Genomic DNA, 24,045 nt, shown 5'->3' on the forward strand with positions numbered 1-24,045 from the left:
ACCATTCATGACACACAAGCATAATACACATCATGCTTTCCTGATGCCTGGAGCCAGTGTTCGGGCCGTGCCTCTCCCCTCCCGGAAACAAGGACAGGCACCTGTCCCCACCCAAGGAGCTAGTATGGAAAAGAGGAGAAAGCACACCTACATATTTGGTTAATGTGGTCAAAAATGATTCCAAGATTCCTCACAGTGTTTCTGGAGGCCAAGGTAATGCTATCCAGAATACGTATCTGTCATGAACTGGCTGTGTATAGGAAGGTGAGGACCCAAACGCAAAACTCACGGAAACAGAGCTGAACTTAAAAACCACTGCTTTATTGCAGGCTTAACAATGATACAAAACTAGACTGGGAATGATAAACTGAGGACTGAGGAAACACAGGGAAAATCACACAGCTTCAGGAATGAGACATTGACGACGCGATGCTGAAACAGGGAAACACGTGGCTTAAATACACTGGGGAATAATGAAGGGAATGAGACACAGGAGGAGAGCACAGCTGGGAGAAATCAGACATGACAAGACCAAAGGGAAGCAAAACTCAACACATTTACCTAGGACACAGACCTTCAAAATAAAACAGGAAACTTACACATGCAAAGACACAGATCAAGAAACACAGACTTTACACAGAGGGAACACACAGGCAGAGAAGACTAAACACAGAACAGAGGGCACAGAGAAACATGAGGGGCAGGGGATCAAAACCCAAGAAGCATAGAATAAATCACAAATGAACAAAAATCACAAGGAACTGAAAACGCTGGGTCAGGACCCTGACACGTATCTGGTTATACACCATGTTTCTAAGATTTTTAGGGCCATGTACAAAAAACTCTGAATTTAGAAGCAGAAAATTAGGGTGTCCCAGGTCTTTACAACTTTAGGACATTCCTGGAGTTTAATTGGTGTGTCTTGAATTTGTGTATCAACTGCAAAGCAGTGAAACAATGAACAATAAAAAAACAGTTAAAAAGCAAAGAGTACAAATCCTGATTTGTGGAACTGGTAGAAAAGAAAATGAAAAGAAAAAGGTTTGGCCACTGTTTGTGTGCAGTTTTTTTTCGCACAGTGTGTTATACAGGGAGTGCAGAATTATTAGGCAAATGAGTATTTTGTCCACATCATCCTCTTCATGCATGTTGTCTTACTCCAAGCTGTATAGGCTCGAAAGCCTACTACCAATTAAGCATATTAGGTGATGTGCATCTCTGTAATGAGAAGGGGTGTGGTCTAATGACATCAACACCCTATATCAGGTGTGCATAATTATTAGGCAACTTCCTTTCCTTTGGCAAAATGGGTCAAAAGAAGGACTTGACAGGCTCAGAAAAGTCAAAAATAGTGAGATATCTTGCAGAGGGATGCAGCAGTCTTAAAATTGCAAAGCTTCTGAAGCGTGATCATCGAACAATCAAGCGTTTCATTCAAAATAGTCAACAGGGTCGCAAGAAGCGTGTGGAAAAACCAAGGCACAAAATAACTGCCCATGAACTGAGAAAAGTCAAGCGTGCAGCTGCCAAGATGCCACTTGCCACCAGTTTGGCCATATTTCAGAGCTGCAACATCACTGGGTGCCCAAAAGCACAAGGTGTGCAATACTCAGAGACATGGCCAAGGTAAGAAAGGCTGAAAGACGACCACCACTGAACAAGACACAAGCTGAAACGTCAAGACTGGGCCAAGAAATATCTCCAGACTGATTTTTCTAAGGTTTTATGGACTGATGAAATGAGAGTGAGTCTTGATGGGCCAGATGGATGGGCCCGTGGCTGGATTGGTAAAGGGCAGAGAGCTCCAGTCCGACTCAGACGCCAGCAAGGTGGAGGTGGAGTACTGGTTTGGGCTGGTATCATCAAAGATGAGCTTGTGGGGCCTTTTGGGTTGAGGATGGAGTCAAGCTCAACTCCCAGTCCTACTGCCAGTTTCTGGAAGACACCTTCTTCAAGCAGTGGTACAGGAAGAAGTCTGCATCCTTCAAGAAAAACATGATTTTCATGCAGGACAATGCTCCATCACACGCGCGTCCAAGTACTCCACAGCGTGGCTGGCAAGAAAGGGTATAAAAGAAGAAAAACTAATGACATGGCCTCCTTGTTCACCTGATCTGAACCCCATTGAGAACCTGTGGTCCATCATCAAATGTGAGATTTACAAGGAGGGAAAACAGTACACCTCTCTGAACAGTGTCTGGGAGGCTGTGGTTGCTGCTGCACGCAATGTTGATGGTGAACAGATCAAACACTGACAGAATCCATGGATGGCAGGCTTTTGAGTGTCCTTGCAAAGAAAGGTGGCTATATTGGTCGCTGATTTGTTTTTGTTTTGTTTTTGAATGTCAGAAATGTTTATTTGTGAATGTGGAGATGTTATATTGGTTTCACTGGTAAAAATAAATAATTGAAATGGGTATATATTTGTTTTTTGTTAAGTTGCCTAATAATTATGCACAGTAATAGTCACCTGCACACACAGATATCCCCCTAAAATAGCTAAAACTAAAAACAAACTAAAAACTACTTCCAAAAACATTCAGCTTTGATATTAATGAGTTTATTGAGAACATGGTTGTTGTTCAATAATAAAATTATTCCTCAAAAATACAACTTGCCTAATAATTCTGCACTCCCTGTAGCTAAAGGTCCAGCTGCTGTATTTGACTGGGAGAGAAAAGAAAGAGAGCAAACTTCACTCAGAGATGGAGAAAGATGAGAAAGAGGACATGCGAGGAAGAAGAGAGGTTAGATTTAAAGGTAAGGACTTCTCAGTGGTCTTTGATAAACTGGAAATATAAAGCTCACATGTAAGTCCTCATGTTTTTAAATCAGAAATTGGGTCTGTATATGTGACATTTTTTTTTTTTTCATATTGTGAAGCATGCTGCAAAACAAACTCAGGTACACTAACTGTGACTAACTGCAGGTTAGTTTAGGATAAACAGATTAGTTTGCTATATTATGATGATTTAAAGTAAAGAACAGTGTTTGTTGGCTGTGGTTTCATGGTCAGAGTCAGGTTGCATCAAGTGTAGCAGAGATTCATTTAAATACAATTTAGACTGAAATAAAGTTTGTATTTCCATCTACTAATATAATTTTATAATTAGGTAGCTTTGTACAAAAATAGGTGGTAGAACTTTTCTTCAAAGAGCTACTTTATACTTTCGTCTTTGAGTACATTTCAGAGCCTGTAATTTCTCAGTTTTACTTGAGTAAAGTGAGTAAAGTAATTCAACTTTACTGGAGTATTTTTCAACACTCGTATCTGTACTTCAGCTTAAGTACAGAATTTATGTACTTTTGCCACCTCTGCTAAATACTAAGAAAAAAATCTTGTGTGTGTCCTCAGCAGGATAGGGATTTGTATTGGAGTATAGAACTGTAGCCTATAGATTTATCCTGTTAAGTGGTTATGTGACAGTGCATTTTAGGTCATTTTAGACAGTAACATGAAAGTAATGTAAAAAGTAGGATAAGAAATCACTTTCTCCTGGAAGTAATTAAATAAGATACTGCATCATTTTAAGGAAAGTATTCTGTGTAATGTGTGTAATAATTACTTTTTTGGGGTAATGGCCCCATCACTGATCACAACAAAGAGGGGAAATACCTCCAACAAACAACGTTTGACCACACCACGTGTTTAATTTTCTTTGATATGCTGGATAGTAATGGTGTTGACTCTTAAAGGGGAGCTAATGAGAACCCAATGAGAACCAGTAAGAGAATTGAATTGATCGGACTCGCTAAATTCTTATCAATTCCCATCCCTACTATTATACCCATCTCAGTTCAGAGATTGTCATTCCCTAGTTACATAAAGGTTGGGAATATCTGCTGTCAGTTCAGACTGAAGAAGTCCCATGGATGAGATTATACGTTTCTTTCCCAAACTGATACAACTTTCTGGGATTGAGGCTGGCTCCAAAAGAGAGTTAGTCATCCTACACTCCAGTGTTAAAATGTTCAGGGCCCTATTACAGGAGGGGAACTCAGCCTCATTTCCTCATTCACAAAATGGTATTAAAATGCATTGAATAGCAAATTAATTTGTAGAAGTTCACATTTTTTAAAAGGCAGAACTCCCAGTTTGGTGTTAATTTGCTATTTTGTGTACATGATTTCCTCTACACAGCCATCAGTAGATGGAGACAGCAATTACATCACAGATTTATAATCAGCTCAGGATAAAATCTACAGTCCCCTCTTGACAGTGATGCTTCAGATCGACTGTCAGTTTCCTGGCACTATAAACATTTACTAAATGTTACATGTTGATCAGTCATTTGTTGTAGACTTTTATAAGTGGTCACACTCACGGAAAAATGTGTGTCACAGCTGGATCTTGAAGATGAGGTAAATGTCTGAGTGAAATTGAGGCTGAAATGACTTTAAGGCTCCATTTCATGTTGAAATGTATTCATAGATTGAGGTTCAGTCATTTAATGTCAAAACATTTTGAAAGATATGACGTCTGAGATTAGAGTTTGAGCCTCAACGTAGTTTCCTCTGAAAATCAGCTAAATCATTCTCATCAGAACCAGAGCCAGATCTGCCTAAAGATAACGTAGGCACTGTAACGGATCAGTATATGTGTCATAGTCTACTTGCACAGCAGGATGGATCCAAAACAGATAAGGATCAGGGATTTAGACCGATTAGGACTGGATCCAGTTCGGCTCAACCTGCTGCAGAAACAGTTTTTATTGACTGAAACTGGATCTGCCTGGAGTCTGTTTCTCTCTGGGTATTTAAGCAGTAAAGTATTTAGTAAATTAATTAGGCCCATCAGTAAACCTTGTCTGATCTAATTCTCCACATTTGATCTTCACTTTCTGTCTAGGCTGTGTTCCTTTAATTTGTCTATAATGATGACACAGTGCTCCAAACTGATTAAAATTACTTATTCTTTCTTCCTGTTTTAATTTTATGGTCAACACTGACATGTGTTAATATTCTTTAGTCCACTAGATTAAAATGTAATAAAATAGAGGCTATACTCTTTATTTACCCCTTGCCATGGTGAGTCTTAGTATCACAGCTTCATTGATGATGCCTTTCTCTCTCTACTCACCAACAAGCTCAACTCAGAGTGAACACACTTAGAGTTGATTGAACTAACTTAATCTTATCTGTTGTAGAACAGGAAACTCAGAGTAGCGCACCTCAAAGTAAATCAGGTCTGGATGTGCTTTTAAATTCAGCATTTGTTGAACATACTTATTGGAATACGCCCAGGCTTTTACAAAAATCCTCAAACAGAACAAAACAAAAGAAAAGAAAAACAAAAAGGGTTGGCCTCTGGAGATAGTTTCCCGTAAATGACTGTATAACCTCTCCTGTGTTTGTCTTGCACTCAACATGTGTTACTTGGTTACATACAGTACATAGTTTGTCATAACAGAGATTTCTTGACAAGCATGTGGACATATTGTGAAGTCTGTTCTCACACTTTGACAGTTTTCTTTTATGGACATGCTTTTGGTTTGTTTTTAAGAACCTGACCAGCAGGATTTTGTATCTATTTGTATTAATCTATCTGTTCTGCAGGACTGGCAGAGAGATGTATGAGGGTGGTGTAGGACATGGATGTGGAGAGCAAGACAGAGTAGAGGTGTGCAGTAGAAGTGACTGGTGGGTTCATGGTGGGAGTGGGATTACATCATATGTTAGGTCTGAGTCCTTGTGATCAACAGATTCACAAATGAAATCTGACAGAAGTTTCCATGGACTACGATGTTTGCAGATGACTTTGTGATCTGTAGTGAGAGCAGCGAGCAGATAGAAGAGAGCCTGGGGAGGTGGAGATATGCTCTGGAGAAAATAGGAATGAAAGTCAGTAGAAGGAAGACTGACAGTACGTGTCTGTGAATGAAAGGGCGACCGGTGGAAATGTGAAAAAGCAAGGAATAAAGGTAGTGAAGGCTAATGAGTTTAAATACTGAGGTAAACCATCCAAAACAATGGACAGTGCATAAAAAAGTTGAAGAACAGACTGCACACAGTGCTCACAATAGAGTTCACAGACACACCAGAAGGTTATCACTTCACTGGACAGGGTACTAATATGCAAAATCCTCTTCCCAAATGTACAGATAATGCCATCTGAAGAACAACAGATGCAGAGACCTCCCTGGTGAGTGCTTGGAGCAAAAGTGCCCACTCCAGCCCTTACTTGGTGCTTCTACTATTCAACCACTGGATGGCAGACTTAACCATGAGCACACCAGAAATAAACATATTTGTTGACAGATACATTCAATTACTCTGGAAGGCTTCCTCTGATTCCCGGCTTCTGCTTCCATACACATGGAGTAATTCACTCACCTACTCCTCGTATGGTCAATATTTAAGGCAGTGGTAGACCTTCAGTCTTTGCTGGATTGTGGACGTGTAATGAGTTAGTGAAGCCTGGCTTCTTTACCTCTATGATTGTGCTTTTTGCTTTTGTGTGGAAAACCTCTTGTTTTGTTGTGTGTGAATTCTGCTGGAGAGACCCTTGCTAAAGAGCACAGAGCTGTTTCATGTTCTTGGGAGTGAAGCTTTGGAGCTGCCTGGATTTGGGGATTGCCCTGTGATGTGGAAGCCCAGGACCTTGTAACACCCCTTATTAGGACATAGCACGGCTAGTGGGGCGTCGTCCCATTATTGTAGTAATTGGAGAGTCTGGTAGAGTGAGTGCAGCAATAGCCATTACAGTTGCGCATGCTGCTCTCTGTGCATCTGTTTTAGAGAGACCTTACCATTTTAATGGGCTGGTGCCGGCGACTACCTCACCCCGGCACATGTATGTACGAATAGTGTAGAGCCTCGGAGACCTGGCTTGTATGGTCTTGTTCTGTCAATGCCAAATAAAAGTATGTTGTTCTGTCTATCTGACTGGCCTCCAAGTTGTCCAGCTAACCTCCATGCCACATGCCGCTGGAGCTGCTAGCCACTCCTTCCTCGCCAAACCGCCGTTACAACCTTCATTAGTGTTGATTTTTGAGCTATAATGTAAGTGAGCATGGAACAAAAGAGAGAAGCCCATTAACCACAGGTCCTCATTGACTCTCACTGTATAACAAGCTCATTCATTTATAGAATTCCTTTTTTAACACTTGTTTTCAGTTGACCAGTTTCTACATATATTACACACACCACAATATGATTGTATATTTTCAACAATATTCCAAGCCTGTACGAAAACACAATGCATCTGACACCTTTTAGCCTGTTCTTTATTTGTTTAGACTCGTGTACATCAGGTGAATGTGAGTTTGACCATACTACCTATGTTTCCTACTGTGATGTATATTAGACTTACTAGTCATTACCTCTTAAATTTGCGGAATATTTGATATTTGCTGATTCTATTATTTCTTTCGCTGTTTAATGTTGTTTTGATAAAGCGTATGGAAACATTCTTGGTGTACCAAGGTTAATTGGTGGCATGACTGCCTGAACAGGGATAATTGCATTGGAGTGCCATCTTGTGGGGCATTTAAGAGTTGTTTACATTATATTTCTGTCACAGTTAAGTTGACTTGTATTCTTTATTTATATTGTAATAGGTTTATCTTTCTTTCTGCAGAAACCACAGTTTACCTATTCCTCATGTATCCTCATGTACGCTCAAATTGCATGGTAAAATAAACGGTCTCCTGCAACTCAATTCCTAGATGTAAGCCATTCCTTCTGACTTAGAATAATCACAATAGGATTGAGAGCTGGGTCACCAGCTGTTAATTTGATAGTAGACAATGTAGATGCTACCAGTTACAGTACAAACACTTTGTAATCAGAGTATTGTTACTAAAATAAAAATGATGTTTGAATTTAAACAGTAATGTTTTTGTTGAATTTTTGCCCAGGGTCCACTCTGACTTTTCAATATCCACTGAGCATGGCAACCTTAATGAGACCCATTCAGACTCTACAAATACTCAGGAAAGGAGCTATAATGCTTCCTTTATTACCTCCTTTACCAGGGAGTACATAGGATCTTCCTTTACATAAGAAGAGGAGATAATATGGCTTCTAGCGACTGGGAGTTTAAATTTAAAGAATCCTGGTCCTAAACATGCTTGGCAACTGTATAAGGACCTGAAAACTTGCACGAAAAGCAAACTCACCAACGGACAACACTGACGACATTTGAGCGTCTGGTGAAAACTCTAGAGCACTTTAAGTCTGTACATAACGATCGTGCGATCGTGGCACCTAGACTGTGGAATAACCTCCCTGTACATATTCGTATGGCCGAGTCTATCCAGTCTTTTAGAGCTCGTCTTAAAACTTATCTGTTTACTTTGGCCTTTGATTCTAACTAGTTGGCTGATTTTAGCTTATTGTGTTGTTACCTATTGTTTGTTGTCCTATTTTATTGTTTGTTTTAATTGTCTTGTGTTTTGACTGACTGTGAAGCACTATGGTCAACACTGTTGTTTTAATATGTGCTATATAAATAAACTTTGATTTGATTTGATTTGATAACCCCCATTATGTCTTACCCCCAAAATTTTTTAAACTTGGGCTAACAAATGGGAATAAAGGCCAAGTGAAAAACATAGTTGTAATACTCTCTCTCTGAGTGGAAGGCTCCAAGGATCAAGCTGAAGGTAAAGGCATAGGCCCCCCGTGAGATGGAGCAGTATGTAAGAGTTGTGGAATGTTTTTGTCTCTGTGTGTATGAAAGATGTCAGGGCAGCAGCCACCGTTAGAGACCACTTTGGTGTTTAATCAGAGCGTTCTCTCCATATTGCATCATGTAATTAAACCCACTTCAAAAGGATGCTCACCAGGTGTTTGCAGTTTATTTAAAATTTCCAAGACACTTCTCTCTCAAACACTCAAGCTGTTTTCTCCACTTTTTGGTGAATCCAGTGATAGTTTTGATCAGCAAATTTGAACTTTAGACACTTTAGAAAAAGCTTTCTGCCCTCTTATTTCCCTTATATTACTTTAATGATTACTTAAAGGCAAAAATCAGAACTCAACCCACACCCAATCACACTGAAACAAAAAGGCAGCTAGAAAACCAAGAGCAAGAAAATAAATTATACTATACCCCTTTCAGTGATTCACCCTGTAAAGAATCAATTACCTATAAAGCACTTAGTGCCCCCAATCTATGTTTTCTTAAACTCTCCTCCCATCCTTTCATTTTCCTGTCAAATAGATAAAAATATCTTCACCTAAAACAGCTTGAGAAGTAGAAATGCTTCTATGGCATTACTGCCTGTGGATGTGTGGGACCTGTGACCAAAGATTTGTATGTATTTAGGAGGTCACACGCCAAACAACTCGTTAGTAGCAAATCTAATACATTTGACAACCTGCAGGGCTTGGTTGATTACAAAAAAACACACTTCCCTTCACCAAGTTATTATTAAATTGTTACATATCAGGTGTATAATCATCTACAGCTGATTTACACAGCCTTACTGCAGCCAGGATTGAGCTTGATCTTTTACATATCCAGGATCCAGATCAGGACCAATCAAAAGTCAGCGATCAACGTGGAGGGCGGCAGCCTGTCAGTCAGTCCAAGTCACTGAGAAGATAAACCAGACCATGGTGTGACTGCTGAACAACCATCCTCTCTGTCACATCCCTTTGGTTTCTTTTCAACCAATCATTTCCCACTTCTTCCTCTTATCTGCTCATCATCAGTCTTTGAGATGGACCTTCACCCTGATCCTGGACTGTGAGGCTTCAGACGACCAACCAGGACATTTCACTCACTTAGAATATCAAACTCATCAGATGGCAAGTGTATAGACTTTTAATGGGAACAATAACATTAGATTTGCTTTAACGCAATGCAAGAACATGACATCACAGTTCAGATAGAATCAGTAATATTTCAGTAGTTTTTCTTTCAGCCTTTATCGGTGAGGTTTGACATGTTTTTGTTGAATTTATTGGCAGCTTTTCTTTGCCTGAATCACCTTGCTATTAAACTGCACTAACTATTAGCACAGGTCTCAGAATGATGTCACCTAAAGCAACAAACTGTGTCTTACCTAATGAGTCCAGGCCATGCTGATGAAGGCTTCACCTTCATATCTGGACCTGGCAGATCTGCGTCTGCGAGCAGCTGCAGGACAAGTCTAAAGACAAAGAGAGACAAAGTCCAGACTTTAGAAGATCAACACAGATCCTTTCATTTAGGACTGAATCTGCTGAGAACAAACATTATAGCTTTTGTGTCAGAATCCCTTAATTGGACCAGTTTAATTCCCAGTGTCCAGTGTTTTGTATAAGTTTTACTTCCCTTCTTTTTTGTTCTGGCTATTGGAGGAGGCGGATGCATCTTTCACCCTCTCCTTACCCTTATCTTCCCTGCTGCTGCTTCTATGTCCTTGTCTGGTCTTGTCTCACTGTAACCCCGAGAGAGCCTCTCATTCTCACTCTTGTTCTCTAAAACCTAAAGAAGAACTATGGCTTTGATCAGCTGGTCCCTTAATGCACTTGACACCCTCTTCTCAACGAGAAGCCTAGGATTGGGAGTGCCTGCGTGCCCTGGAGGGACTTTCCTTCCGGATACACGATGGATGGGTGGCAGAAGTGGTGCATCATGTGCCTAGCGGAACTATCTATTGAGGACATCGAAGACATCTACCTATTCAGCACCATGATAAAGGGGCTCTTCCTGATCGGAGCTGGCTTGGCCCTGGTTTATCAGAAATTGAAGAAAGGGGCCACAAGGCTGACAGCTTTGATCGAAAATGTGGGAAGAGTGGTGAGTCCTCAGATTGCAATCATTGTGTCTATGGATATCTAGTAGTTCCAGTTTGGAATTGTCTGTTAACCTTTCCTTATTTCATTGTTACTGTGGATTCAGTAAAAATGTACAGCCATTAATGAAGCGCTTTATGTTATGTATGTTGTCTGCCTACTGAGCTGCATTTGGGTCATCATTCCTCACTATGTGACGCAAACATCAAAGCCGTGGAAGAATTTTAGAGATTGAATTTGCCTGTGGGTAGATCAATACATCTTTAAAATTCAGTAATGTAGGAGTAGTTACATGCAAATAACAATTGGGTAGCAATAATAAAGCTTTGAGATGCAAATTTGGTATTTTTTGATAGAGCTTAACACATGCTGCTAGTGTGTTAGCAGAATGCTGTACCGGGAGGCAGCTGTACTCCTGTTTAGGGCACAGGTGGAGTTTGCAGTGCAGGTAGACTTCACCAGAGCCTCTAGTGAACTCGAACATGTTGAAGGAGAAGTAGTTGGAGGTTCCCAGTCCGTTTTCCTCCACCTGCACAGTCTGGTCAGCAGGGTTGGCACAGCTGCTCACAGACAGGAAAACACACTTTGTTCAGGAGTCCATGAGAGAGATCAAAACCACATGACTCTCTGAGTCTGTCTCACCCGTTTATGATCAGGTCGTATCTCGGAGTGCTGTCGGGTGATGGCTGGTCTGTGGCCCAGCAGGAGTCGGTCACTACAACGACCATGTCTCCATCCAGTCCATCAGTCTTCAGCTCCACCCAGATCTCCTGGTTCAGCTGCACCTCAGTGTTGGACTCCACAGCTCGTGTGCGGTCGATGTCGGTGAAGGTGTTCATGGTCAGAGTGTAATCCCAAACTCCAGATGTGATGTGCTGGATCACAGAGCTGCAGAACACAAACACACTTCAGCTTTCTCTGACTCACAAACCTCATGAGAAGCTTCACATCTTAAAGTAATTCAAAGAAAACCAGCAGCCACCACACACCTGTCTCTGATCCTGAAGGTCTCAGTCTTGATGTCCGGCTGAGTTTGGATGCAGGAGAAGTCGATGTAGACTTGGTCGTGACGAGTGATGATGTCAGAGGAGCTGTTCTGGGTCATGATGGTGTTTTTGTAGATGATTTGACTGTTGTTGGTCTGCAGAGTCACACAATGAGATGTTGCTAAAGAAGTCGGTTCATTTTAAAATTATAGAGTGTATAATTTTTAATGCTGGACATCAGGAATCAACAGAGATCTGTTATGTTTCTACATCTTACTAGCTACTATGATTACTTGGTCAACACAAAGAAATAGGAATGCACCAATCCAACTTTTATTTCTGACCTGATACTTATATCTCCTGATATCATTGTTAAATTAATTAGCTTTTTTCATAACTCTGAGGTGATGAAGAGATTGGGAATTGTTCTCCATGTTCAATGCAACATCTAATTCCAAATGTACAAGCTTCTTGTACATATAGGCTCCCCTTGTGTCTTTGTCCTCTGTGTCCCTCCCTGTGCGTCTGTGTTTGTGTGAGTCCTGTTGTCTTGTTCCCTCCTTGTGCCATTCCACATTCCTTCCTGCCTATCTTGTGTGTTTCATTCCCATGTTTCCCAAGGCTGTCATATCTCTCTCTTGCTCCCTCAACCTCGGGTTTCTCCCTCGCTCTCTCCCTCGCGTTCCCCATTCACTCTTTTTTGCCCTCTGTAGTGTCAGTGTTTTGTTTCCCTTGCCTGACCTCTGTCATGTTGTGAGTTTGCATTTTTGTGTTTCCTATTTTATTTTGACAGTCTTAAGTTCCATTTTCAGTGTGTTTAGTTTTGCTGCCTCTGTCTCATTACGTTAATTTGTCTCAGCTGTGTTTCCAATGTTTTTCCTGTTCACTCGTCATTGTGTTGTGTAGTTAAGCCCTCTGTTTCTCTCTGTCCATTGACACGTTCTGCTTCATGGTTGTATGTTCCTCCGTGTGCTTCAATGCGTGTTTAGATATTCACCCTCGGGCACCCTCCATGGCCCTGACTCCAGGGCAGGGCCCTGATAACCCTAAGCGCACAAGGTGAACTGTTCCCTTGATGCTCTATTTATAGGGATCTTTTGAATCGCTCTTTGTCTGGTCCCTCACCCAGGACTAGTTTACCACAGGTGACCCTCCCAGGGGACAAAAGCCCCCAACAATATAGCCCCTGGGATCCCTGGGACACACAAACCCCTCCACTACGGTAAGGTAGTGATTCCCTTCTGAGAATAACTACCTTAAGATAATAAATGTTATTAATCTTGCACTAAATGTTAATTAATGATAATAAATCTTTTTCATGTGACAGTCTTTCGGCTTCTGTAAACAGCTGCTATTTACAGTGTTGCTTTTTGATAAAGGACAACTGGAATTAAATAATATTTAACTGAGTAGCTGTTAAGATGTCACACTACCATAAATATAATAAAAGCGTATGAAACAGGTTTGGCAAACCAACAGCCTTGCAACACTTACCATATAATTCTTAAGCAGATGAGTATGCACAAGAGAAAAATATTACATTGCTGCTGCATCTTTTTAGTCATTTCAACTCACTTTAACCAGCTTCCTCTTTGTTTTGCTTTGTTTCTTAAATAAAACAGAGCAGAGCATGAGAAGCTCAGCAGATGCTGGAAGATGTTTGGCTGCTTGTAGAAGGTAAAGAGGAGGAGATAAAACTCACCGTGACCACCGCCCCACAGCTGTTGCTGCTGTTGAAGCTGAGGGTCACCATGTGGGTGGGCTCGTCCACTTGACCCCTGCAAGTAGGGTCGTTGAGGTGTAAGGCAGAGTAGTTGATGCCTTTGTCCTCCAGGAGACAACCGACCAGGGTGACTGAAGCAGAGTCCTGCATGCAGACTGTTGGATCACCTGAACGTCACAATATCAGTCAGAAAAATCACAGTTAGAAGTTTTCCTCCATTATTCAGCCCTGTTGTCATGGTGATGTCACAGCTGTCGTACCCAAAGAGTTGTTTGCTTGGTACTTGGAGGCAAAAATGGCCCGACAGAAGCAGCGAGTGTCACCACCGACCGTCTTCTCACCGCAGAACTCGTGATCGCTGCAGATCCTGTCCTGACAGAAGGCCTCAGAGGCTACAGAGGAACACACTGATGTATTATCCTGAAAACATGTGAGCTCTAAAAATCCACAGTTCAGGTCTTTAACAAAGGAGAGCTTATTAAGGTCTTATTAAGGTCTTACAGCAGCTGGTCTTTGATGTCCAGCCATCCAGAGTGTGGTTGTGTAGACTGCAGGCTCTGGCGTAGGCCTTCAGGAACTGACAGTTGAGTCCGTCCACTGCAGGATATTTGCACAGGGTGTCGGTGCAGGCGGTTATGTAGGGCTTTGGGTCAATGTCTCTGTTACAGGAGGAGAAGGGCGCCTCCTTCAGGAGATTACAGCTGTTCATAACACAGAAAACAAAATTGAAGACAATAAAATGATCAACTGTAACCATTTGTCTAAATATAGCTTATCAAACACTACTTATCTTGCATATGTCTATCTAATGGTTATTAATAGTAGATCAAAATTAAATGAAGTCTCTGTTTTTGTAATTTTGCTTCTACACTGCCACAATGGTTGTTAAATAAAATCATGTAAATCAATCAAGATGTGACTGAACTGTTTTTCAGTTTTCATTCATTCATCAGTTTCAAGGGACTTGACTGCTTGGTTTGTATCCCCTTGTCAAGTCTGCGTCTGTGTTTTTACTTTGACACTCTGTGTCCTATGTTAATGTTTTCCGTTTTGCTTCCCCTTGGTGTGTGCTCCCTTTGTGTCTCTCGTTCCCTCCTTATCCCTCTGTGTATTTTAGCCCTGTGTTTTCCTGTGTTTTCCTTGTGTTTTCCTGTGTTTTCCTTGTCGTGATCTCCCTCATTCATGGCTGTGTTTCCCTGTGTGCCTCACTGTATGTTTAGTTATTACTTCCACAGTGTAGTTTTTATTGTTTTACCCTTGAGTCAGCAATAAAGCTGCTTTTTGAGTGAAGTCTGCATTTTAGGTGCTTCTCCGCCTGCACACAGCCGCTTCATGACATTTTTTCAGGGAACACAAAATGGGTTAACAATTTAAAACTGTTCTGCAGGAAGGAGGAGGTTGATCAAGGATTGAAAGCTGCTGCTACAAATTCCTACAGGTGATCCAGTTTTCTGGATTACTTACAACCCCCTTTGTCTGCATCACTGCAGTATCATACCCTCTTGAACATTAGTTGATCAGTATTATACTGCTGAAAGTAGTGTGTTGCTACAAAAATGGTGAGAACAAAAGCAATTAACAATGGATGAGACACTTAAACATAACACTTAAAAAGGAGGTTTTCTTCAGAGAAATTGCAAAGAAAGACAGGGTGTCAGGGAGTACAGTTTCTTTCACCATCAGAAGGCACTCAGGAACTGCAGCAAAGTGACAGGAAGATGTCGGGCAGACCCAATACCACAACTGAATCAGAGAACAAGTGAGGGTTAACATCTTGCATGATAGGCGGCTCAAAGGACAACAGCTTCAAGCACAAGCTTAATAGTAGTCATGGCAGCCAAGTTTCAGCTTCAACTGTGAAGAGAAGACTTCGAGCTACAGGTTTGACAGGATGAGTTGCAGCAAGAAAGCCACTGCTAAGACGTAAGAATAAGAGGCTCGCCTGGGTCATGAAACAAAACCACTGGACTACTGAACACTGGAAGGGAGTATAATGGACTGATGAATCAAAAATTGAAATCCTGGTTTCATTATGCTGGATTTTTGTATGCTGTTGAGTAGGCGCAAGATTCCACAGTGTGTGGCATCAAGTTTCAAGGAGGAAGTGTGATGGTCTGGGGCTGTTTTGCTGGATCCAGGGTCGGTGACTTATACAGAATGGGGGGGACCCTGAACCAAAACAGTTACCACAGCCTTATCCTGCGCCATGCCACAGCCTTTGGCCTAGTTGGTCAGGGGTTGGTCATCCTACAGCAGGATAATGACCCAAAACACAAGTCCAAGCTATGCCAGAATCAGGAATAAAGAACAAGATGGTAAGCTTGAAAACATGGAGTGGCCGGGACAGACTCCAGACGTAAACCCCATTGAGCTGTTTTGGGATGAACTGGACAGAAATGTGAAAGCAAGGAAAGTGAGAACATAACTGGTGGCACTTGGACTGTTGACGGCCTTTTTTCCTTTTTGGTGAGGCGAGAAATGGAAAGAGGGAAAGCTGAGACCAGCACTGCCCTGACTGTGGGTTGTTGTATGAACGTCCAATAAAATTGACATCTGTCAGCACAACTGTTGTGGGTGTGAAGTGTATTCCACAGTATCATTGCCAAAATTGGCAATGAAGAGACGCCTTCATGAATGTAAATACAGAGGATTCATAACAAACTAAGGGTTACAATTACAAACAAGAAGGCTGATTTTGACTTCAGTGCAGAATGATGAAGTTTGGAGGACAGAAATAGTTCATAATCTGAAGCACCACATTATAAGTCACACATAGTGGGGACAATGTTATAGCATGGGCATGAATGCCTTCCAGTGGAACCAATTATTTCTGAGCCTGTGAAAACATCAAACTGTGTATATATCTGTAATTCCTAAACAGTTAATACAAGACTTTTGCTGAACACCTTTGCTTAATGCTATAAATCTGGACTACATTCAAGTTTTAACTGCCATAAATGTAAATTATGTCAATTTGTTTAATTTATTGTGTTCATGTATGTTATTTATTTCCTTTATTTATTGTTGTTCATTTTGGGGTAGGAACTTAGTTTCATTCTGTGTTGCGCACAGGCCCCTTTAAGTGACTTAAAGGGAAGTCAAAAAGCATGTGCAAAAGAAGCTAAGCTATAAATTAACTAAGTCACAAGAAGGAATAAATAAGCTGTTTTAAAGTAAAAGAAAGCTGTAAAGAAGAAGAAGAAGAAGAAATTGGGAATTATTTTCGTTAAGTTTTTGTTCCTGAAGCGGACTCATTCCCTCACGGTTACATGCAGCCAGCGAGGTATGTTAACTGTGTTTGTTTATCACGTATTTGTTAACTTGGGTTAAATGTTTATTTTTAATATTTATGTTTGGTCATTCTGTACTTTTATGTAATGACAGTTTGACGGTGGATTTTATGGTGTTTCGGAGGAGAAGTGTGACGGAAGAATAAATCCATCTGTGAATGAAGAACCGTGGTGTCGTGTATTAACTGGAGGGAGTGATACAAGTCTTAAGTGTGGCATTTAATGTGGTGGTCTGCAAAGGCAAACTTCTAAAGAAGTACACAAGGTTACTGCCAAAAAAGTTATATATCCAACAATTTAACAGATGTTTCCTGCTGTGTGGATCAGTCTGCTCACCGTTCAGTCACACTGGTGCAGTTGATCGTGCTGTCAGCAGGCTCACTGTACTGCATCTCACAGCTAGGGGGCGACAAACAACAAAGGTCAGGCTCATTCATACAAACACAGAATATCTGCAACATCATCAGCAGCAGCAGTCAGAGGGACTGTGAGCTTGTGATGAGGTCTTACCTGGTGGAGCTGTACTCAGAGAGTCTCAGGTCACTCAGAGACCTGCTGGAGTTTCCACACAGACCCTCCACAGATGAACCAGCAGGTCCTGCACAGGATCAGGACAGAATGAGTCAGATCAGCATCAATATTCAAACTGGACGAACACAGCAGCTCAATAAATAACAGCACAGTTTACAGTTTACATTACATGAATTAAACCTTATCTTCTGTACCTTCTAAGTGGATCTGTGCGGTGTAGCCATCAAGGAAGACAGAGATATTGAGTTTGGAGAGCGACAGCTTGGCAGTGACTCCAGTTTGGTCCTTAGAGAGCTGCACACCATGAACCAGCTGAGGTGAGCTGCTGAGGGTCAGCGTGGAGTCGTCCAGCTGCATCACAGCAGAGACAAAGTGGAGGAAACACAGAGTGAAACATGTCAAACACACAAACAGGCTGATTTCACAGCAACAACCACTGAGTTCAGCAGCTCTGAAAGAACTGCTTCTAACAGCCCTGAGAAGAAAGATGAGAGGAGACACAGCAGAGGATGAGGGAGGACTTTGGATCAGACTCCACTCTGACACATGAACTGTGGCTGTAGGTCGCTTACCTGAACTCTCCCACCTTGTTCCAGGTGAATGTCATGCCCGTCCACACGCAGCGTCACACTGTCCAAAAAGCTCACATCTTTACGACGCCGGTCCCTGAACTTCCCCAGAACATGGAAGTCTGGGAGTGACGGAGTCGAGAACAGAGAGTACGCACAGCGATCCTGGATGGAGTTATTATGACCGTGAACGTCGATGACAGTGGGCCCCATCAAAGTGCAGGTTGAGGCCAACACACTGGGCACCACAGGTAGAAATTCTTAAAAAAAAACAAAGGGGAAAGGGTGTCTTAGTATCAGCTCTACAAGTCTTCTGGATTTTGGAAGTTTTAAGTTCAAGAGATGCATATATGAATATCTAACCATGGTCACACTTTTAGTATGGATGATATAACCTCTGGAAAGGACTGGTCTCTTGGATTTTCTTTAAGCTAACATTTTAACATATCTCAGCACATGATCTACATTTTCTTTTGCAGAAATGACCAGAAGTCAGTGACAGGTGGTATGAAGCAGACCTGTTTGGGCATTTTTTGTTGTGTCGTTTACTGTTTGCTGGGGTGGAAAGATTGATCCTTACAGCCAGTGGATGGAACTGGGTACTGGAAAATTTTGAACAAGTTCAGTATTATCGATTTTAATTCTCTTCATGCAGCTAATATTAAATTAAATCATTATCTCATTAAAATATCTTAAGATACAATTTATGTCCAATTTTACTAACACAAACGTTTGTTTATAATATTAATATTATTGTAATTTTTCGATTGTGTATATGTGGTTTTAGAAAAGAAGGTGGAAATATTTATTGTCCAAGCTTCATGGGCTCTTAAATAGTTGCGTTAGAAAAAAAATTCAAGAAATGCCATAATTTTTTGATGTCCGTAGGATTTCATTTAATGTTTTGGAAATGCAGAGACAGACTAATCACAAATAAATTTGGTAAATCTATTAAAAAAGGTTCAAATATAATGCCTGTAAATGTCAAAAAGGCCTCCCAAATTGAACTATAAATAAACATCTGTATTATTTTGTAAATCTGGACACACACACACATACACACACACTGATATGCACACACTCATCCCCCCTCCCTTTCCAAACGCCTTCAATGCTTGTTTGCTGCGGGGGAACACGGCGGGTCTGAGCCCGCGCTGGAATGGTAGCGCTGGGCAGGGCGGCTGCTGTGTTCGCTTCGGATTACTCCTCACCCCCCACCCAACCCTGTGGCTTGTCATGTCCTTCATAATGTTGTGTTGTGGACATTTATGTGCTTTTTTGTGCAGAGGAGTTTTTTTGTTTCCGGTTCTCATGCTGTCCTCCCATAGGAGCCCAGCATGAGTAGAGGTCTCTTTTTTTTCCTCTTGTACTTCCCATTGTAGTGTACATTTCAGTGTTTTTTTCTGTAACGCTACCGATCTCCGACTTGTATCCCCATGTGATGTCTGTGTTGTGTGTGTAAGGTCGGGGGGTGTCCCATTTCACTGCAGGGCAACCTGCATGTGGCGAATAAAGCTTGGATTGATTGATTGATTGATTGATTGATTGATTGATTGATTGATTGATTGATTGATTGATTGATTGATTGAAATAATAATCATAAAACCAGAACAGATACAATGACTGAATTCATGTCAAAACAAGAAAGAGCTTGCGGGTAAAACAGTGTAGCATAAATCAAAAAAATCATAGTTGTTGACTGCAAACCTGTCAGCTAATATCTAATATCAATATCAATATCTATACATTTAATCAGATGACCACTTTTGTTGTAAGATTCAGATAATTATTTATTCAAAGTTTTTAAATGACATAACAAAGAAAAATATTTCTTTTTGCCCCCCTCTCCCTGTTAACGACAAAACTAGAGCCGCCCCTGCACAGTTACCAGCTGTCAGCTACATAGAAAAGGATCCTGGTGTTATTTGTCTCTCAGAAACAGTTCATAACTTCCCTTCAACTCATTCATGTCACCTAAAAGGTAAACCTGTTTCTCCATCACCTGTTCAGCCCTGATGATTCAGTAAGGACATCTCCTGGTTTCACCTTCATGTTTCCCTCTCACCAGATAACCAAACCGATATCATGACCAGCAGCTTTTACAGCTGTGGCTCCAGCAAACATCAGCTGATACTAGAAATTAATATTAAATAAATTCTAACAACAGCTGATCAAGCTTAAACGTGCTGCTGTTGTTTAGCGCCACATCCAGCGGTTTCCTCTTTCTGGCGCAAAGTGGGCGATAAATAAACAAGAGAGAAAAGCCGATCAGCTGATCATTGATCAGTTTCATGATTGAAGAAGAAACAGGAGAGGGAGGGGGAGAGAATGAGAGGGGAAGAGGCAGCTGTGCAAAAACAGATGACAAACCAATCGACACAGTTGAGTCACTGATTTTCTTCAATCCACTCACTCTCACTGGCTCTGTTTATTACTAATCACTGTGTAACTGCTGTGAATTCACAGTAACTGCCATCTCCTTACAAATGTTCATTAGATTAACCACACTTATACAGACTGTATATAACTACCAACTCTCCAGCCATGTTGATGGATTGCCTATATTGCCTGGAAATATTCATTTCCAGAGAAAAGACACAGACAGAAGATGCTTACAGGATGTGATGTGACAACACCAATGAACTATTGATGTGTCATATTTGTCCAAGGCATATTTCATTGTTATGGAAAAAGAGAATATTAAAATCATGATGACCAATTGGAGTGGTGATTTCTATGACTTTGAATAGAATAGAATAGAATAGAATTCAACTTTATTGTCATTGCACATGCACAGGTACAGGGCAACGAAATGCAGTTTGCATCCATCCAGAAGTGCTTTAGCCGTGATATAGATATATTACAATATATATTAGCAATAATATAGATATGTAAGTATATTACAGAAATGGGTCTATTATGGTATGTTATAATGTACACGGTATGAAGTATGTTATGAATATGCTATAACTATAAGTATGTACAGGCTGTAGTGAGTACAAGCTATGTACAGGATATAAATATGAAAAAAAAACCTATACAGAATATGAAATAAAAAACTATACAGAAATATGAGATATACAGTTATACAGAAATGTGAACTATGCAAGTTATAAACAGTTGTAAGATTAAAAATTATTGTATGTACAGAATGATTATTTACACAGAACTATACAGTAGTGCAGTTAAGATCAGTGGATAATTTCTACAGAGGCTATATAAAGTGCTAGTGGTTGTGAGTGGTGGTTCAGTCCATGTTATTATTGTGTGTTTGAGGGTACAGTTGTCCATTGTGTGTGGGTGTGTGTATGTTCAGACCATGAGTTTAACGTGGGTCAGATGTCAGGAGGCAGAGTTCAGGAGTCTGACAGCTGTGGGGAAGAAGCTTATCCGGTACCTGGTGGTCTTAGTCCGGAGGCTCCTGTAGCACCTCCCAGAGGGCAGGAGGGTGAAGAGTCCATGTGATGGGTGACTGGGGTCTTTGATGATTTCCCCAGCCCTTTTCAGACACCGCTTCCTGTAGATGTCCTTTATGGCAGGAAGTGGTGCTCCGGCGATGCGCTGGGCAGTTTTCACGACCCTCTGCAACGCCTTCCGGTCCGAGGCAGAGCAGTTCCCATACCAGACTGTTATACAGTTGGTCAGGATGCTCTCGATGGTGCAGCGATAGAAGTTCACCAGGATGTCTGAGGAGAGGTGGTTCTTCCTCAGAGTCCTCAAGAAGAAGAGGCGCTGGTGAGCCTTCTTGACCAGCTTGGAGCAGTTGGTCGTCCAGATGAGATCCTCGGAGATGTGGACTCCCAGGAACTTGAAGCTGTTCACACGCTCCACAGCCGTCCCCTTAATGTGGATGGGTGGATGTGGGTCAGCATTCCTCCTGTAGTCCACGATGAGCTCCTTAGTCTTCTCAGTGTTAAGCAGCAGGTTGTTTGTGTCGCACCACTCAGCCAGACAATCCACCTCCTCCCTGTAGGCGGTCTCATCATTGTCACTGATGAGGCCAATCACCGTGGTGTCATCTGCAAACTTAATGATGGTGTTGGAACCATCAGCAGGTCTGCAGTCGTGGGTGAAGAGGGAGTAGAGGAAAGGGCCCATCACACAGCCATGTGGTACACCGGTGTTCATTGTGATTGTAGATGAGCAGCGGTTATCCAGCCGGACATGCTGGGGGCGGTTGGTCAGGAAGTCCAGTAACCATTTGCAGATGAGGGAACTGATGCCCAGGTCTGTCAGTTTCCTGATGAGTTGTGAGGGGTGGATTGTATTGAACGCTGAACTGAAGTCTATAAACAGCATTCTGGCGTAGGTGTTGTTGTTGTCCAGGTGTGAGAGGACAGAGTGCAGTGCGATGGAGACTGCATCCTCTGTGCTCCTGTTCTGGCGGTATGCGAATTGGTGGGGGTCCAGGGTGGGGGGGAGACAGGATTTGAAGTGTGCTAAGACCAGCTGCTCTAAGCACTTAGTGATGATGGGGGTGAGTGCTACTGGGCGGTAGTCATTGAGGCTAGTTGGGTTGGAGTTTTTGGGTATCGGGACGATGGAGGTGGATTTGAAGCAGGCCGGTACCACAGCGTGGGCCAAGGACAGATTGAATATGTCTTTGAGCACTCCTGCAAGCTCCCCAGAACACGCTCTGAGAACACGCCCGGGGATGCCATCAGGACCTGCAGCCTTGTGGACACTGATCCTGCTCAGCATCGCTCCTACATCAGTGGGGGAGAGAGTCAGAGGTTGGTTTTCTGGCGTCGTGTCTGCTTTGGTTGTGGTTGTGGGGTTCCCTCGCTCAAAACAAGCTTAAAAGTTGTTGAGCTCGTTGAGGAAAGAGGCATCAGAGGATGTGGGGGAGGGTTTGGTGGTCCTGTAGTCTGTAATGGTCTGGAGTCCTTGCCACATGCGTCGGGGGTTGGAGTTGGAGAAGTGTTCTTCTACCTTCTTTTTGTAATGGTGTTTGGCTCTTTTGATGCCCTTCTTTAGATTTAGATTGTGTATATAATTTGGAATTTTGTACAAATGTAGGCCACAATAAATATATGATATCATTTCATTCTTTTCAAAGGTTTATTTGCATGACGCACAAACAGACACAATTGAAAGGTACAAATGTATTGTGCATGAAACGAATTCAAACGTGGTGCAGATGTGTGTCACAAGTTGATCTGGCTGTAGGCTGTGGTACTTGGCCAGAGCTGGTGCTGGTTGACTCGAGTCCATGTTAGTGCACACAAAGTAAACTGCACGCTTTAGTGCAGCAAGTGAAGCAAAAATGCTGAAACCAGAGAAATAAAACGTGCGACGGGGACGATAACGACGACAAGAGTCTCCCGATCGTTTACTCTTCCTGTCCTGTGAACAACACCGGCGTGGTATTAATTGTTTGCCGTTTTCGCGATCGCGTCGCCCATGAGGATATCACCATGCGCGACGTCATTTTTAAACATTTTGTTGTTCAACGGCATCAAGACTGACGGAGTGTGTTTGAGATAACCTCACAAGTGTCACAGATGACACATTTGGCGTTTTTTTTGCTGGTTTGTCGGTAGCAGCTCCTGAAACGCAAGACTGCCACACATCTGTTCGACCAACGCCAGTTGATCTAAACGCCAGTTGATCTGGAACACCGGTGGCCGCCTCGGGTCTTTGCTCTTCCTGCCTCCCCTTTCTCTCATCCACCTGCTGGCCTCCACCACTTACTAATGTTACTGAATCTGTGGAAGCTCCGCCATAGCCACCACCAAACAACTGAGTTATTGTTACACACCGGCCAGCATCTGGCCAATCCACCACCTTTCATTGTTTATATCGTTACAAAAAAAACAAAAATCATCGGCCCACCGAGCAAATGCCAGGTATGCCCAATGGCCAGTCCAGCTATAGTCGTGCCATCAGTTAACCCGCTGGCATGCGTGCCTAGGGTCAGTGGTGTGTCCAGCGGGGTGGCCTGGGGGGGCACAGGCAACCCCCCCCCCCAACCAGACTGGCCACCCCAGGTGCCACCCCGAAGCTAAAACAATAAAATTCAACTAGAAAGCGAAAATTTCGGAAGAAATTTTAAGTGTAGTTTGCCATTCATACGGCTGCTAAGGGCAAAACTCAGAAGAGCAGCCATTCTCCACCATGAACTATGGTAAAAACAAACACCGCTCATGCTTCACAGATGACAGCTTACAGTTTTGGGTAAAGATGAAGTGACTTTGTACAGCCCCGATTTGCAGATG

At 42.1% G+C, this 24,045-nt stretch overlaps 1 protein-coding gene across 1 annotated transcript in view; it reads right to left on the bottom strand.

The window, feature by feature from the left end:
* Positions 1-10,013: 10,013 nt before the first annotated feature.
* LOC116327245 (alpha-tectorin-like) overlaps positions 10,014-24,045 on the bottom strand; it is a 91,747-nt gene continuing 77,715 nt past the window's right edge. The window contains exons 2-10 of the mRNA XM_039605714.1: positions 17,238-17,325; positions 17,064-17,126; positions 13,939-14,138; positions 13,698-13,829; positions 13,417-13,604; positions 11,718-11,869; positions 11,371-11,616; positions 11,126-11,288; positions 10,014-10,100 (exon numbers count right to left, since the gene is read on the bottom strand). Of these exons, the coding sequence (XP_039461648.1) occupies positions 10,014-10,100; positions 11,126-11,288; positions 11,371-11,616; positions 11,718-11,869; positions 13,417-13,604; positions 13,698-13,829; positions 13,939-14,138; positions 17,064-17,126; positions 17,238-17,325 (1,319 nt within the window). The remainder of the gene's footprint in view (positions 10,101-11,125; positions 11,289-11,370; positions 11,617-11,717; positions 11,870-13,416; positions 13,605-13,697; positions 13,830-13,938; positions 14,139-17,063; positions 17,127-17,237; positions 17,326-24,045) is intronic.

This window comes from Oreochromis aureus, linkage group 3, assembly GCF_013358895.1.
Source record: "Oreochromis aureus strain Israel breed Guangdong linkage group 3, ZZ_aureus, whole genome shotgun sequence".
NCBI lineage: Eukaryota > Metazoa > Chordata > Actinopteri > Cichliformes > Cichlidae > Oreochromis > Oreochromis aureus.